The following is a 16,624-nucleotide window of genomic DNA, read 5'->3' on the forward strand; positions in this document are numbered from 1 at the left end:
CCTATCATGACAAATTACATAAAATTTTTAGAAAAAGATATGAAAAACATACAATTACTAGAAAAACAGATAAAAATAAATATAGACAAATACATGGAAAATAAAGATATAAAATATATAGAATTTCTTAATAAAAATATGCAAGAACTACTAAGACTAAAACAAACAACTACAAAATATTATAATAAAATCAACCTTAAAAGATAGATCATCTAGATTATCTTAAAGTTTTAATCTTATATATACTTAAAGATATAGAAATTATAGATATTAAGAAAATAATATTAGAAAAAGTAATAGATTATGAAATTGAAACCATAGATTGGATAGAACAGTTATACCAAGAAATTCACCCAGAAGGATATTATTCAGATGTTTGTTCAGATTCAGCTACTACGACATCCATTAAAGGCTACATTGATGGCTATAAATCTGGCAGTGAAATAATGCAAAGATCAGATGACATAATGGTAGACAGTTCTGTAGCAGGAAAATGGTGCATTAAGTTTCCTGTGTCTATGGACAATGATCAGAAGACTGATGGTAGTTCTACATCATCCAACCCTGTCACAGAAAAAACTGCAAGAGTGTTATTTTCTGGCAAGGAAATTCCATATAGAGCTTCTTCCAATTCAATAAATCACAGGGACAAGCAATTGATATACAGAAAGGTAGAGTTATGTTCAATCTGATTTATTAGGATGACATACTTTACAAGAGGAAATATCCATGCTTTAGTTGGATGTATTGGTTAGATAATTGATATGCATATTTTTAGCTAGAATTTCAATCCTAACTAGTGTAACGCCCCGAAATCGGGTCCCAAGATGTCACACGGTGCTTGGGGTCACTTGTGACCCCAAGCTAACCCTTTTATTGGCATAACTCATAAGCAACTAAATAAAATGCATAAATCTATACAAGTTAGCGGAAAATAACTCTTTTCTGAATTTGATCAATACAAAACTGAATTTACAAAATTACAACTCTGCTTTTACAAACAAAACTGAAACTAAATACACCAACTTCTACTAACTGTCTATGAAGCCTCTACTAGTACTGACTATAGGTAGCTGGGTCATGACTCCCGACTATCCCAACTCAATACGACTAAATAAAGGAAATACAACACTATTAATTTCGCGTAACTGACTCGAGCCCTTGAATCAACAGGACTCATCACCTGCTGACTGGATGCCGCGAACTGACTGGATCCGAAGGTGTACACTATACCTTGTACCTACATTACGAGAAAATGTAGCCCACACACGGGTGTGTGTGGATCAATACCTTGGAAATGTACCGAGCATATAGGGGTGCAATGCATATATAAAATAATATCTTACTATCATCACAGTTTATAAAATTATGCATGCTGATATAAATGACTCACTTAGCTCGAATTAAATCATCAAAATCATGGATGAATAATACATGTAAAGTAAAACACGTGAGTCATTACATAAGTTTTCAATTCACTTTCTTCACAAAATCAAACTTGTAAAGTAATCAAGTCTCAAACCAACTCTCTTTAGAGCATAACATTTCAATCTTTCGGAAACAAGAAACTTTCTCAGAAAATCATAGTTTCAAACCATACACACTTACCTTAGATAGAATAGAGACACACTATGGGAGTTTCTCATAACCAACATAAACCATGTGAGCTACATGGAGTCCAACGTCTAACCCACGTTGGGGAAAGCTGTCCTATCCTTGCCATCGGAGTAGGACCTTAGTCATTTGATTCACTAGTGATCACTATATCAGCCTCAGGCTCACATCCTACGGGGGCACGTAGTTCTAGGGAAGTACCACACTTCCCGCTCGGTGCTAAATACTTCTCCCAGACTTAGCTCAGAAATTTAAATTGGCCTCAGGCTCACATCTCAAACAAATTCATTACTTTGCATTGGGAGCCAAAATGTTACCCCTTCATCATAAATAAATCAAATGTTGTGGATTTCTTTCTTAGCTTAATATCAAAGCTCAATTCTTTTCCTTAGAAATCATGATAGACTCATCATCAAAGCTTTAAAGATCTCATAATAATGGAAATATAAACATACTTCTTGCAATTCTTTAGAAGTCCTCAATAACTCATTCTCAAAATAACAATCTTTAAATAGTAACCCATATATCAAACTCGTATTAAAACACCAAAAGATTCATTCTTGATAATGTAAATATTGATGAATCAACTCAAAATCTGAAAATTTCAGCAATAAGCATGAAAATATAAACATACTCATGTAATATCATAGCAAAACATCATACTCAATATACTTCTTGAAAATACTTCAACAATGTCAAAATATAGAAATCAAGAATCACAATATAATGCTTAAACTCACTTGGAAAAATCTGGAAAATCACATTACTTGCATAAATATGTGAAATTAGTCAGACAATTACACTTCTAAATCATTGAGAACCTTATAAGCTTATAATTAACAACCATGGGTATAAACCCCAACTAGAATTTCATGGAAAATAATTAAAAATTCAGTAATTTATAATCCAAAATAAGTTTTGGGCACAAGAACGAAAGGGTGTTCTTATTCAAACCCCACATACCTCAAATTTGTGAATTTAGATGAACTTTGATTACAGAACTCTATTCGCAAAATTGATGGGTGCTTCTAGTAGCTCTCGCAACGGGGATTCCGAATCTTAAAGAATTATTGAACAACTACGGTTAAATCTTGAGATATCTTGATCTTTAGGTTGAAACCCTTAAGAGTGTTCTTGACCAATTTTTGATGAAAGTGAAAGGATTTTGGATAATTGGGGTTAAATCCCGTGTTATAGACATATATAGGAGTGTTTTTGGCACTTGGAAGTGAGGTATGCGGCGCACACCTTATGGCAGACATTTAAGTGTGCTTCGCACTCCCAATCGCACAAATTTGATTGGGCGGCGCATTGCCCATCGCACACCCTTACTGCCTCTCACGAAAATGGGAATAACTTTTTTATGCGAATTTGGATTAAGGCGAAATTGGTACCGTTGGAAAGCTAATTTGAAGATCTTTCATTTGATATATAGTAGGTCCTCTAACTCGTTATATGCAAAGAGTTATGGTCGATGGAAGTTGACCCAAGTTGAAACGTCCTCTAAAACTTAATCAAGAGAAATGTTTTCAACTCGTCTTAGAGTTAGGGGACCTCTATGATCTCAATTCATACTCAAATAGATTCCCACACTACATAATTGATTGACACACTAAATTTGCATTGGATTTATGGCTTTTGAAACCTTTATGCGAAGGAATGACGATTTTCGTTCCAGCCCAAAATGCGGGGTGTTACAACTAGTTTGTTGAATCAACTGCATATGGAAACTTTTGAGAAATCTAATGACTTCAAATTAAGCCTCAATGAAGAACCTGCGATTACATAAAGGGTATGTCTATGTCCCAATCCGGTGCCTTCCTAAGGAGGAGGAAGTTGCTCCAGATGATTGTTCTGGAGAACCACTGGATCCTGATGGATAGGTTTTAGCTCAGTAATTATAGGATTTTGGTACCTGTATCTACCATTTTACTGCTGGTACACCATTTTTATCTGAGCCATCGTGAAGGATGGCTTATTTAAAGATAATTGATGACAACAAGCATCTTTCCAGGAGCCATCAAGATTAGGTCGAGAACGGTAGTATTGTATATTCAGAGCTTACTGTACAGTTGATCTTGGAGTGGTTTGAATGGCTCTTCCATGATGGGTGTTTATTTTGAGCTGGTTGGTAAGGATACCTCTGCTTCTTGTAATTGTATACAGTATTTAGAAGGTATTCCCTACTACAGCCTTGTAAAGTTATTGTAATTATTCTTACAATATTAATTGAAAGCAATTAGAGCAGAGCAATGAGTTTAATTTATCATGCCCAGATCCTGCGTTTTCTTGTAGTGGTTTCAGGTGGCAGTTTCAGTTGCAGTCGTGTAAATCTAGCACTTTTTCTTTGTTCTCATTTGGTAGATCTTGGCATTGCCACACCTTACTGCGCAGTCTGAGCGCATAGTTATTTGTTTGAGTTGTTGCATTGCATTCTTGGATCCTTCATTTCGTATCCTTTTTATCTCAATAGCTATTATGGAAACTACACTGTGTAATGTTGTTTATTCTTTTTTAAACAGTAATTTACCTGTGTTTTGATTTTCAGTTTCTCGTCAGTTGTGTCTATTACAAAAAAGTGTATCTGTTGGAGTGAATTCTATTGATTGTTTCATTGGTTACCGAGAATTTACAGCTGAGATGTTCTGCCAACTACCGTCGTTAAATGTGGATGATGGTTGTTAAGACACTTTCGACAAGCTTGTGCTTAGCTATATTCTGCTATTGTAATATTTTGTGTTGTTTATTAATGCTACTACTAAACTTTCTATTCTTTGGGTCCTTTATCTTTCTTCTTGGTCTAGTGGTCTGAAACAATGATTGGTACGGGTTCACAGGTAAAGATTAGTTTTACAACTGATTATGTTGTCTTCGATGGGTCTTATTACTTATTTGATGATGGTTACGCATCTTTTGGTGCTCTTGTTTGAGTAGCAGCAGAAATTTGATCCTTACCTATTGTGAATTTTCTGAAGCAGTATTCGTGTTTTACAATTATAAGACAAGCGTGACTTTCTATGTAAGAAGCGCTTGTGGAGCAATTTTTTCTTGTTGAGCCTGCTGAATTATCTTGTTGAGTAATTGTCTCATTCTATTGATTAGTCAAAAGAATGAGAGTTGCAAGATATTGAGTACGGGAGGAAGGAAAGGATTGGAACCGCCAAGAGAAGGGACTGGTTAAGCAGCAAGTCTTTGGTGGGGATAGACGGTGTTTGAGGTCCATAGATTCTTTTGCCAAATGTTATTATGTAGAATGACTGCCTATCCTTATTCTCATTGGACGAACATTTATTGAAGTGATACGTGTCAAAATCTCAGATGAGTCAGTACTTTATGCTTCTTCCTTGAACTATATCGTTGTGCTGATGTTTATATTATTGTAGAGAAATGCAAGAAAATTTAAGGGATATGAGTGAAGACAAAAAAAACCAAAGGTAACTTCTTATGCCTGTCCTCACTACATCGCTGCAACCTACATTAATAATTTGCTCTTTGCTGACGGCAATTTCAACTCTGTGAATTAGGTGGCTTTTTGTAACTGAAGACGATATAAAAAGCCTACCTTGTTTTCAGGTTCTCTTTGCCGTTTGTGTTTTCTTTTATAACCAACCGCTTCATCATTGTTGCGAAGTGATTGTATTTTTAGAGTTCTCTACTCTAAGAGTCAATGAATAAGTTTATACTGTTTAATCCTGGCAGAATAAGACTCTAATAGCAGTTAAATCTCCTCACGGCACCACCCTGGAAGTCTCGAATCCTGGTGAGGTAGGTTGAGAAAGAAAGCGAATATAAGAAAATGTATTTACATATTTCTTGTAGGTGAAATAACATGCTTTGTCCACAGGCTGTGGACTATCCACAGAGGAGATATAGAATTATACTCAGAAGCACAATGGGCCCGATTGACGTCTACCTTATCAGGTATCATTGCCTTGTAGAGCTATTAACATGTCGTGGTCACTATTTCCTTACGTGGTACTCTTAACTTTCAGAAAAGGTCATCTGACTCTCCTATTTAGTATTTTCCATTTTGATTAGTCAATTTAAGGAGAAGTTTGAGGAGATGAATGGTGTTGAACCGTCAACGACCATCCCAGATGCTTCAAGTTCAGGCTCAAAGGATTATCCAGCCACGGAGATATTAATTGTTTCAAACAATGTTACCGAGAATGGAGGACAAACACAAAATGTTGATCAGTTAAGTTCTGATGTCGGTACTTCAGAGGATTACGGTGGTGGAATGATGAAAATTGTCCCTTCAGATGTTGATGTAAGTGTGTTTCTCTGGAGCTTGTAGAGTGTTTGGTCAAGCTTCTAAAATTAGCTTATTTTGAAAAGTGCTTTTCAGAAAAGTACTTTTGATGAGTAATCAGTTTGAGTTTAACCAGTAAATTTAAAAAACACTTTTAAGCAACAATTAGTGTTTTGCCGAGCATTATTTTTTCTGATAAGTGTTTTTCAAAAATGCACTCCTTGTAGTTACTGAAAAACAGTTTCCATTACTCGCCAGAAACACTTATTTTCTCCCAAAAGCTTGGCCAAACACCTTACTTTTTAAAAGTAAGCACATTTTGGTCTCCCAACGCACAACATATTATTGGTATTCTTGAAAAGATGTCAAAGGTAGATACACTTACGCACCAAACAAGGCAAAGATAAACCTTGTTCTTCAGTTCCCGTCTTAAAGCCAATGTGATTACTGCATGTACACAATAAGAAACCAAATAAAGTTCACCAAACACATGTTAAAATCTGTACTCATGATTATGCGTTCTGCTCATGCCAGATGTACGGGTTCTAAGTGTTGCTGCGTGGCAAAAATGCACTACTATATTAATTCTTGAATTCCTCCGTTGTTGTGCTAATGCTTTGTGTTTGTTGCTGGACGCAGCAGATTACTTGTTCCTATCAGATGCAAATGTAAGCATCACAGATATGTGGAAGAATGATTGTATCCTTGTCTGTTAAATTTCTTACATTCGCATATCTTCTTACTAAATCCCTACTTCCCTTAACTTCAATAATAGCTACAGTTGAATGGGATGGAGAAAGCTTGCTCCGTAATTTTGGAATAGATAATCTAGCTAGCCCATGACCACACACTCCCTCTACTAATGCTGACGTACCAACTCCAATGAACATGCCACCAAGATGATATGCATAGTGGATGCATTAGCGTCAGAATTTTAAGTCTCGACATGCAGACTAAATACAATGAATCAACTGGTTTATGTACACTGCAAGCTATAGAGTGGGATCCTCTTGTGCTTCTGGTTTTCCCCCCTGCCTCCCTCAGATTAGAGCTTCTTCAAAGCGTATAATGTTTATCTGTGTTATACTGAGTATGTTGTTGTTGTATTTATAAAGGGATCTTACTTTGTTTTGTGATTGATTGATTGTTTCAGGATGCACTTAAGCATGTATTTGCAAGTAGGATTGCTGATATAAATAATTCTCCGCATTGGAATCTGTTATCATTTATTTCATGTGCTTGTAATGGTTTGGTTCTGATGGACGACTCATTGCAACTTCTTCCTGCTATTGAAACTCTTGATTTGAGAAGAAACAAGTTCACCAGGATAATTTGTGGAAGTGTACCAAATTGAAGCATCTGGATCTTGGGTTCAACCAGCTGAGAAACATTGCTTCTTTTAGTGGGGTAAATATTGCATGTTCATCCTGAAAATTTCAATAGTATAATGCTTTACTATCTGGTAAAAAGAACAATATTTGCTATGAGTATTGAAAGAACTTCACATGTTGTTGCTGGTTGCAATCGTAGAACTTCTTAAGTTTGTGCTTGACCAAGCTGCGAATCATCTGAAGTACTTGATTTCTTAGAGACTTGTTAGTTGTGGAATGCCTCTACAAGTTTTCAAACTTTTTCATTTACTTCAGTATTGAGTCTATAGCTATTGATGTATGATTCTATGATCTAAATGTAAAACTTTCAGTTGCTTTCTTGTCCTCAAGAAATGCTCATTAAGGTTTCAATACTGCTTTTCAAGTATTGATGATGGCTTATAAACATGGATGCAATTTTGCCGCCTACCTTAAATAAGTGTATTCTTTTTTGAAGTGAATAGGAGTTTTCAACTTGCCTTAAATACTCACGTTAATATTCTTTTCAAGTGAATGTTTCTGAATATAATTCATATAAAATTCTAAGTTTCGAAAATCACATATATCTATAAAAAGAATAACAATAAACCTACAATTGAGTTTGCCTCGACGGCCACAACTCTATTGCTTACAACTTTGTTTCTTATCAAGTTATCAACCGCGTTCCTTTATTTATTTTAAGCTGATTTGATTCTTCTTTGATTTTACTACAATTTCAGTGGTTTTCTAAGTTCTATTTTTAATTTTTGCATCATATTTTTACTTCTCCTGTATTTGTTTTGTGGGGTGAGGAGATAGGATATGATTGTTTGATCTAGCTTTCTCATATCATTGGTCACAACTTCTGTTATGTGAAATCCAAAGATAAAATTCTCGTGTATATTCTAGGGTCTAAAATACACACTAACTGAGAAAGTTTGATTTGTATGAAAGTAAGCTTTCTGCAGTATGTGAGTGTTCTTGATAGGTGTTGACACCTTCTACTGCTGGAGGTGAAGGACGTGACAACATGACCATATGATTTTGGTGCAAGTCAAGAAACCTTTTCAGTTTGGGGCTTCTTTTGTTGAAGAACTCCAACTTGTAGCAACAAATGTTACATCAATGTAATACTTTTAGTATCTATATAATTAACAAAGTAATCTTTGTTTCACATAATATGAACATAACGTTACTGCTTTCTTTACCATTAAAGTCCCATTCGTGCATCGCATGGGCACTGATCATCTAGAATATATATATATAAATATGGGGAAAATTCCTCGTTTTCGTCGTCCTCACAGGGGGTGTAATAGAAATTTCAGCTTTAATTCTTTACATGTGGTTGCTTGCCACTTGATTCTCAATGCATTGTCATTCACTTTTTGAATATCATCCCAAGTGGAGTTTTATAATTGGTATGTTGGGTAGACTTGAAAGGAACTTTTCTTTTGCAGTGGGTCTTTAAGTCTATTTTGTAGCTTATTTATTAACTTTGCTTTCTATTGTATTATTTACTATTAATTACTACATCAATTTTAATTTATTTTTTTATTTTGACTTGACACAAAACTTAGATTTTAAATTTTGTGATCTAAAATAAAAGATATGTCAAATATTTAAAAAAAATAATTTACGATTTAAAACATATCATGTGAAAAAATGAAATTAATAAAAATTGCTAAGTGCAAGGAGATACTTTTTAAACACCTAAAAAAATAAATAGGATAAATAAATTGAAAATAAGGAAATATTCCAATTGCCTTACATATATTATATTATACTAATATATATAAGGAAAGATCTCAAATTTCGGTAGTCCTCAAAAGGGCATTTTAGATATTTCACTTCTTTGGCTAAGTGAATTAAAAGAATACACATGGTAATTAATGATGTTATTTGATAAATATTATCATTTTTGCCCTTATATTTTTTTGTTAAGATCATTACCACTTGTGTATTTGTAGTTAATCTCTTCTTGTCACTTAATACATTACTTTTTAATTAAAACTCTCTTTATTTTAAATTAATAATCACTTTTTATCAAAAAAATTATTCAAAAATAATTTTTCATATAAAATCAAAGTTAGCAATAAATTTCAACTACACCCTTATAGTCATTGTTCAATTCCTTAAAAAATATATAATAAATAAGGTTAACTTAATCAATAATAAATAATACATTGTCTTTATTATTTTTCTTAGTGGACATGAAAAAAGATAAATCAATAATTAAAATAGGATGAATAGAATATTCTTTTAAAGGGCATGTGAAAAAATAAGCACGACAAGTAAATGCTGAATGAAATAATTTGTTAATATAATTTAATTATTATTTAATAACCTTTTAGATCACTATTAAGTTAGTTTATGTAAAGCTTCTAAATTAAGTTTGTAACTATTTTTTTTATATACTTGAAGTCATTGAAATATTTTATTGTATTAGATGAAAAATATAAATTTTGTAAAAACTCTTGTCACATCAAATTATAGGTGAAAATAAAATAATAAATATTAAAATAAACTTATTGTTATCTATAGCTAAGAAATTACATACCCACAAATTCATTAAAACATCAATATTTTCTATTTTTGATCGTTATTGAATTGTCATTATTAAAATATTATCATGTTATTTATAAAATGTTGAATTACTTATGGCCTTTTGATATATTCTAATTTTGCGGTAATACTTTCTTCCTCACAAATAAAATTCTATTTAAAATTATTCAATTATGTGATTAAGAACTTTAATAATCATAACACTTATCAACAAAATATATTTAATATGTCGGTCATTAGATTATGTTAATTATAAAGTAAACAATATGATATAATTATATATTTAAATTTAAATTATTATTTTTTATATCTTGAGTTGCCACTCATGAAATATTACTTTATAAAAGGGAATAGAATAATATTGTAGTCCTCACAAAAAAATTTCTGCATTAAGATTCCTGCATGTGTTTATTAATTTTCCTATACATTATTATATTTGTCCTCTTTCATTATCTAATGGTCATTTTCATTTAGATTTCTATAATTATATTATATAGAATAATTATTTATAAATCTCTTCTTGATGAGAATACTGTTTTCTCTTGTGGATTAATTTTTTTTTTTTTGATAAAGATTCAGTCTTTGAGGAAATGTTAACTTTGTGTTCCTCCACTAAAGTTAACGTTCACCTAACGGTCGTCTTCTCCGACCGAGTAGCCAGCGTCGGCGCCGACAAAGGTAAGTTACCTTTTTTGCCTTCCTCCCTCGGACTCACTCTCTCTCTCCCTCTCTCTCCACAGCTCTTCCGAGCTACCCTTCTCTCTCCTCCCCCACCTTTTTTCTTTTTAATGACGGATATCATCGGTGGGACTAGGATCGGCTCCGGCGACGGTCACCAAAACACACATCCGATAAAGCACAGTAGACGCTCCAGCGATGGCAACATTTGGCGACAGCTTTTCGGCAACGCTGTTTTCACCAACCAACTTCGACAACAAAATTGACGGTACCATAAGCACGCAGGATTACCCCGGTGACATCTAAATTTTGATATTTAGATATTTGCACTAGTTAATATTTAGATATTTGCACTACTCTGATTCGACGAACTGGTTCGACGGACGTCGGTGGTGAAGGCGGCGGAGCCAGAAAATTCAGGTGGGGGTCTCTACCGGATATTGCAACTACTACCCAGATTTGACCCGACAACTTTTCGGCAAAGTGATTACGGCGACCCAATTTGTTGGGTTCCAGCACAACAAGCAAGAGCAAATTACATGATATACGTATTTCGGTGACTTCTAACCCTTGAACTTTATTTTATCGTGCAATTTTTTGATATTTTCGTTCCTGTAATTTGCGTGGGATTTCCTATCTATTATTTGGATTTCTAGTAGTTGTTGTTCTTAAAATTTAGATATAGTGTGTGCTTTGAGGGTGTCTTTATTGTCTTGCTATTTTTGAACCTCTTATGTTGCTTCATATTATTTATCGTACTATCTCCTGTATCTTGACTTGCGTGTCTGCTGTAGTATATTCGTGACTTGCACCGCTCCTTATTATTTGTTTGGCTGTCCTTGGTGCTAAGCCATTAGTGTGCTCTATTTTTCTTACTCTTAGTTTTGTCCTTATCTTGGTTTTGTTTTTTCTACCTATTTGAGTTTAGTTTTGTTTCTTGATTATTTCTTCTAATTTGTGTGAGCCTTGTATTTTCTGCTGCTGCCTTGTTACTACCATTGTTTATATTTTCTTATATTTTCTTGTAGTAGTGGCTATGGGTGTTGATGGTTGGATAGGGTCATGTCCGAGGGGGTTGGGGTGGGGGGCTGTTGTGGGGGCGGGGGAAGAGGAAAGGGCGGGGGTGAGAGGGAGGCCAAGGTTTGGCCTCAGGGGCGGTAGAGGAAGACGTGTTGATAGAGTTGATAGGTTGAGGGTTGGGTCTTGGAATATAGGGAATCTTCAGGGTAAGTCCATAGAGCTTGTGAAGATTCTTAGAAAGAGGAGGATTAATATTGCATGTGTTCAAGAGACCAAGTGGGTAGAGGGTCTAAGGCTAGGGATGTAGATGGTTACAAGCTTTGGTATTCTGGGAGCGAGAGGCGTAGGAATGGAGTTGGAATCTTAGTAGATGAAGAGCTTAGAGGCCAGGTAGTAAAGGTAAAGAGGATCAGCGATAGGTTGATGACTATTAAGTTGGTCATTGGGGGGTTTACCCTGAACGTGTGTAGTGCTTATGCGCCGCAAGTGGGCTTGGATAGGGAGGAGAAAATGCTGTTTTGGGAGGCTTTGTATGAGGTGGTGAGAGGCGTCCCTAACTCGGAGAAGATTGTTGTAGCAGGAGATTTCAATGGGCACATCGAGGCATTACCGGGAGGCTTTGGTGATGTGCATGGTGGTTTTGGTTTTGGGGAAAGAAATGAAGAGGGGGCTACTCTATTGGATTTTGCGAGGTCCTTTAGGCTTGTGGTGGTGAACTCGGGCTTCCCGAAGAAGGACAATCACCTGATCACCTTTCGAAGTGCGATAGCCAAGACCTAAATTGACTTTTTGTTGCTTAGAAAAGGGGATAGGGTGTTGTGTAAGGACTGTAAGGTTATCCAGAGTGAGAATCTTTCGACCCAGCATAGGCTCTTGGTTATGGATTTGGGTATAAAGAAGGATAGGAAGAGAAGGGTGAGGAGTGTAGACCTAGAATTAAGTGGGGCGGCTTGACGCCAGTGAATGCATGAGAAATGGGGGAGAAGTTGGCGGAAATAGGGATGTGGGAGTGTAGGGGGACATGGATAGTAGTGGGATAGGGTGGCTAGTTGCATCAGGGAGAATTCTAGTGAGGTGTTGGGTGTTTCTAGGGGCCGGGCCGGACATCATCGGGGGGATTGGTGGTGGAATAAAGAGGTTAAGAAGAAAGTGAAAACCAAGAAAGGGGCATATGCTAAGTTGGTTGAGAGTAAGGACGAAGAAGAGAAGCGGGTAAACAGGAAAGAGTACAAGTTAGATAGGAAGGAGGCTAAATTAGCAGTTACGGCGGCTAAGACGGCAGCATTTGAGAGCTTGTATGTAGGGTTACAGAAGAAAGGAGGGGAAAAAAGTTGTTTAGACTTGCTAAGGCTAGGAAGAGGAAGGGTCGTGACCTCGATCAGGTGAAGTACATTAAGGGGGATGACGGTACAGTGTTGGTGGAGGACGGCCACATTAAGAACAGATGGCAGTCGTATTTTCATAGGCTCTTGAATGACGAAGGGGATAGAGCTATTGGGTTAAGGGAGCTGGAGCACTCAGAGGAGTCTCAGGATTTTAGTTATTGTAGACGTTTTAAGGTAGCGGAGGTTAGAAAGGTTGTTCGCAGGATACGAAGGGGTAGGGCGACGGGGCCTGATGAGATACCTGTGGATTTTTAGAAGTTTTCTGGCGAGGCTGGTTTAAGGTGGTTGACTGGATTGTTTAATGGAATTTTCAAGACGGCGAAAATGCCCGAGGCTTGGAGGTGGAGTACTATGATCCCTCTTTATAAGAACAAGGGTGACATTCAGAGTTGCAATAACTGTAGGGGTATTAAGTTATTGAGTCACTCTATGAAGATTTGGGAGAGAGTGGTCGAGGTAAGGCTGAGACGGATAGTGTCTATTTGGGAGAACCAGTTTGGATTTATGCCTGGCCGCTTGACGACGGAGGCAATTCACCTAGTACAGAGGCTGGTGGAACAGTATAGGGAAAGGAAGAAGGACCTGAATATGATGTTTATCGACTTGGAGAAGGCATACGACAAAGTCCTCAGGGAGGTGCTTTGGAGATGCTTGGAGGTGAGTGGAGTCCCGGTGGCATATATCAGAGCAATTAAGGACATATATGATGGAGCTAAAACTCAGGTGATGACAGCGGGAGGAAACTCAGAGCATTTCACTGTCTTGACAGGATTGCATCAGGGATCTACTCTTAGTCCCTTTTTGTTTGCTTTGGTGATGGATGTGTTGACGCGGTGTATTCAAGGAGAGGTGCCTTGGTGCATGTGTTTTGCAGATGATGTAGTTTTGATTGATGAGATACGGAGGGGAGGGATATGAATGATAAATTAGAGGTGTGGAGACAAACTCTTGAGTCTAAAGGTTTCAGGTTGAGTAGGAGCAAGACGGAGTATTTGGAATGCAAGTTTAATAACGTGAGGCTGTAGAATGAGGTGGTAGTGAAGTTGGAATCACAGGTGGTATGTAAGAGGGATAGTTTCAAGTATCTCGGGTCCGTGATTTAGGGTAACGGTGAGATTGATGAGGATGTCTCGCACCGTATTGGGGCGGGATGGATGAAGTGGAAGCTCGCTTCGGGGGTGTTGTGTGATAAGAAGGTGCCACCTAAGCTTAAAGGCAAATTCTACAGGGTGGCAGTCCGTCCGGCCATGTTGTATGGAGCGGAGTGTTGGCCAATTAAGAACTCCCACATTCAAAAAATGAAGGTGGCGGAAATGCGGATGTTGCATTGGATGTGTGGGCTGACTAGGGGGATAGAGTTCGGAATGAGACTATCAGGGAGAAGGTTGGTGTGACTCCAGTGGAGAATAAGATACGGGAAGTCCGATTGAGATGGTTCGGACACGTGATGAGGAGGGGCATGGATGCCTCGATTCGTAGGTGTGAGAGGCTAGCTTTAGATAGTTTTAAGCGGGGTAGGTGTAGGCCGAAGAAGTACTGGGGAGAGGTGATTAGGCGGGACATGGAGCAATTACAACTCACTGAGGACATGACCCTAGATAGGAAGATCTGGAAGACGCGAATTAAGGGAGAAAGCTAGGGTCAGTTTGGGTCGTTAGTGTAGGGAATAACTTGGTGGGGGTATTATTCTTGTTATGATACCTGTTTCATGCTTTATTAAGAATCTGTTTACTTTTCTGTGTTTACTATTACTTGTGGGTATCGTATTTATGTTATGCCATCTTGTTCCATGCTTTACTATGAATTTGTTTAGTATTCCGTGTCTCGGGCTGGGGGTCTATCGAAACAACCTTTCTACTTCTTTAGAGGTAGAGGTATGGACTGCGTACATCTTACCCTCCTCATACCTCACTATGTGGGAATACATTGGGTTTGTTGTTGTTGTTTATTTCTCTATTTTAGGAATCACAAAATGTTTGTTGTGTTTTTTTTTTCTCATAAAATTGGTAGTCCTCACAAAAGATTTTATGCAATAAAATTGCTACATATGTTTATTATTTTTTTCTACACATCATTATATTTGTCCTCATTCATTACTTAATGATCATTTTCATTTTTATTATACTTATATATAAGGGAGAATAAGGTAAGATTGGTAGTCCTCACAAAAAAAATTATTGAATAGAATAAAATTGGTAGTCCTCACAAAACATTTTATCGAATAAGATAAGATTAGTAGCCCTAACAAACAATTTTATGCCATAAAATTATAATATGTGTTTATTACTTTTCCTACACATTATTATATTTGTCCTCATCCATTATCTAATGCTCATTTTCATTTAGATTTCTAATAATTGGATTATATATAAAAAAAAATTATAAATCTCTTCTTGTTCCTTATTAGAATACTTTTTTTTTTAACATTTTTACTCCTAATATATGAATACCAACTTTTTGTAGATTTATTAGTTAAGTTTTAAAAATATAAATTTGAGTTTATACACTTTATGTAGTAGTCATTTAATGATATGAGTACTATTGAAAGAACATCACAAAATTTTCTTGATTTAAAAATGGGTCAACTAAATTGAAACAAAATATTTTTAGAAAGTCACTCATTTTGAAACAGAGGGTGTAGTTTTGAATCCAAACTTAAAACAGGGATCAAATATAAAAATTTTAGGTGGTCGTTTGGTGTGAGGCATAAGGTATAAATAATCCTGAGATAAAAGGAAGGATTATTTTATCCATGTTTGGTTTGAGGTATTTGTTAGTATTGGGATTGCTTATCCCACCATTTACCCCATAGTGATGGGATAAGTTATCCCACATGCATGATAGGATAACTTATCTCGAGTTATTCCAGGATAACTAATCACAGATTAATTATCCTAGGATAACTCTTTACCAACCAAACGACCCCAATTAGATATGAAAACTTATCAACTTGATATGATTAATTTGTATAACATTAAATTAATTAATTAGATATGAAAACTTATCAACTTGATATGATTAATTTGTATAACATTAAATTAATTATGTAGTTGAAAATATGAAATAATTTATATTGTTTGATAAATTATGTACTATTTTTATATCTTGAGGTTGGGCTCGAACTTAGCACAGGCCACAGGAATTATATTAAATTATATATATATATATATATATATATATATATAAGAGTATAATAAAATATACACATACGTGTATAATAAGGACAGCATATTATGAGAAAATACAGTCGCAATATATCGTCAGAAAAATAAAATTAGACAAAATGTGAATACGATTATCAAAAGATACTTTTGTGATTTTGACGTTAATATAATTATTTATATTTAATTAAAATATTTTACCATATAATAGAAAAATAAATCCTCTCTTTTTTTATTCTTTTTTAAAATTCATAGAGATAAAAAAAATACGAATATATTTGCAAAAATTATTTAATGCCAAGAAGCACGAAAAAAATAATTAAAGGAAAAAGAGTGAGCCAAAATTGGGTATCAACAATTCCTATCACATTCACCCCAGGGAAGGAATTTATTGTTTTAACAATCAAAATTCTCATTCCCCAAGAATGAAATATAATGATGTCTTAAGCCTATCAAATTATGATAGCTTAGAATTTTTTCCAAGATATTATTCCTTCATGAGCAAATTGAGGAATATATATAATGCAACAAAAGGTTTTGTCCTTGTTACGCCTATATTCATATTCATAAATTCAATCACATGTCTTCTTTCAAACATTTTAT

At 35.4% G+C, this 16,624-nt stretch overlaps 1 protein-coding gene across 7 annotated transcripts; it reads left to right on the forward strand.

The window, feature by feature from the left end:
* Positions 1-385: 385 nt before the first annotated feature.
* LOC124897097 (transcription factor E2FA-like) lies at positions 386-8,551 on the forward strand. 7 transcript variants are annotated; one of them, XM_047409497.1, is made up of 8 exons: positions 386-671; positions 3,629-5,048; positions 5,139-5,187; positions 5,314-5,379; positions 5,459-5,535; positions 5,653-5,884; positions 6,509-6,534; positions 7,020-8,549. In XM_047409497.1, the coding sequence occupies exons 2-8, from the start codon at positions 5,002-5,004 to the stop codon at positions 7,060-7,062; spliced, it is 540 nt and encodes a 179-aa protein (XP_047265453.1). In that variant the 5' UTR covers positions 386-671; positions 3,629-5,001; the 3' UTR covers positions 7,063-8,549. The 7 variants fall into 7 exon arrangements, 3 of the variants coding, with proteins under 3 accessions (XP_047265453.1, XP_047265448.1, XP_047265458.1); XR_007053707.1 differs by lacking the exon at positions 386-671 and adding an exon at positions 6,642-6,929 and having other exon boundaries at positions 3,143-5,048; positions 6,401-6,565; positions 7,020-8,545; XR_007053700.1 differs by lacking the exon at positions 386-671 and adding an exon at positions 6,642-6,929 and having other exon boundaries at positions 3,143-5,048; positions 6,506-6,565; positions 7,020-8,539.
* Positions 8,552-16,624: the final 8,073 nt, after the last annotated feature.

Source organism: Capsicum annuum, chromosome 1, assembly GCF_002878395.1.
Source record: "Capsicum annuum cultivar UCD-10X-F1 chromosome 1, UCD10Xv1.1, whole genome shotgun sequence".
Taxonomy (NCBI): domain Eukaryota; kingdom Viridiplantae; phylum Streptophyta; class Magnoliopsida; order Solanales; family Solanaceae; genus Capsicum; species Capsicum annuum.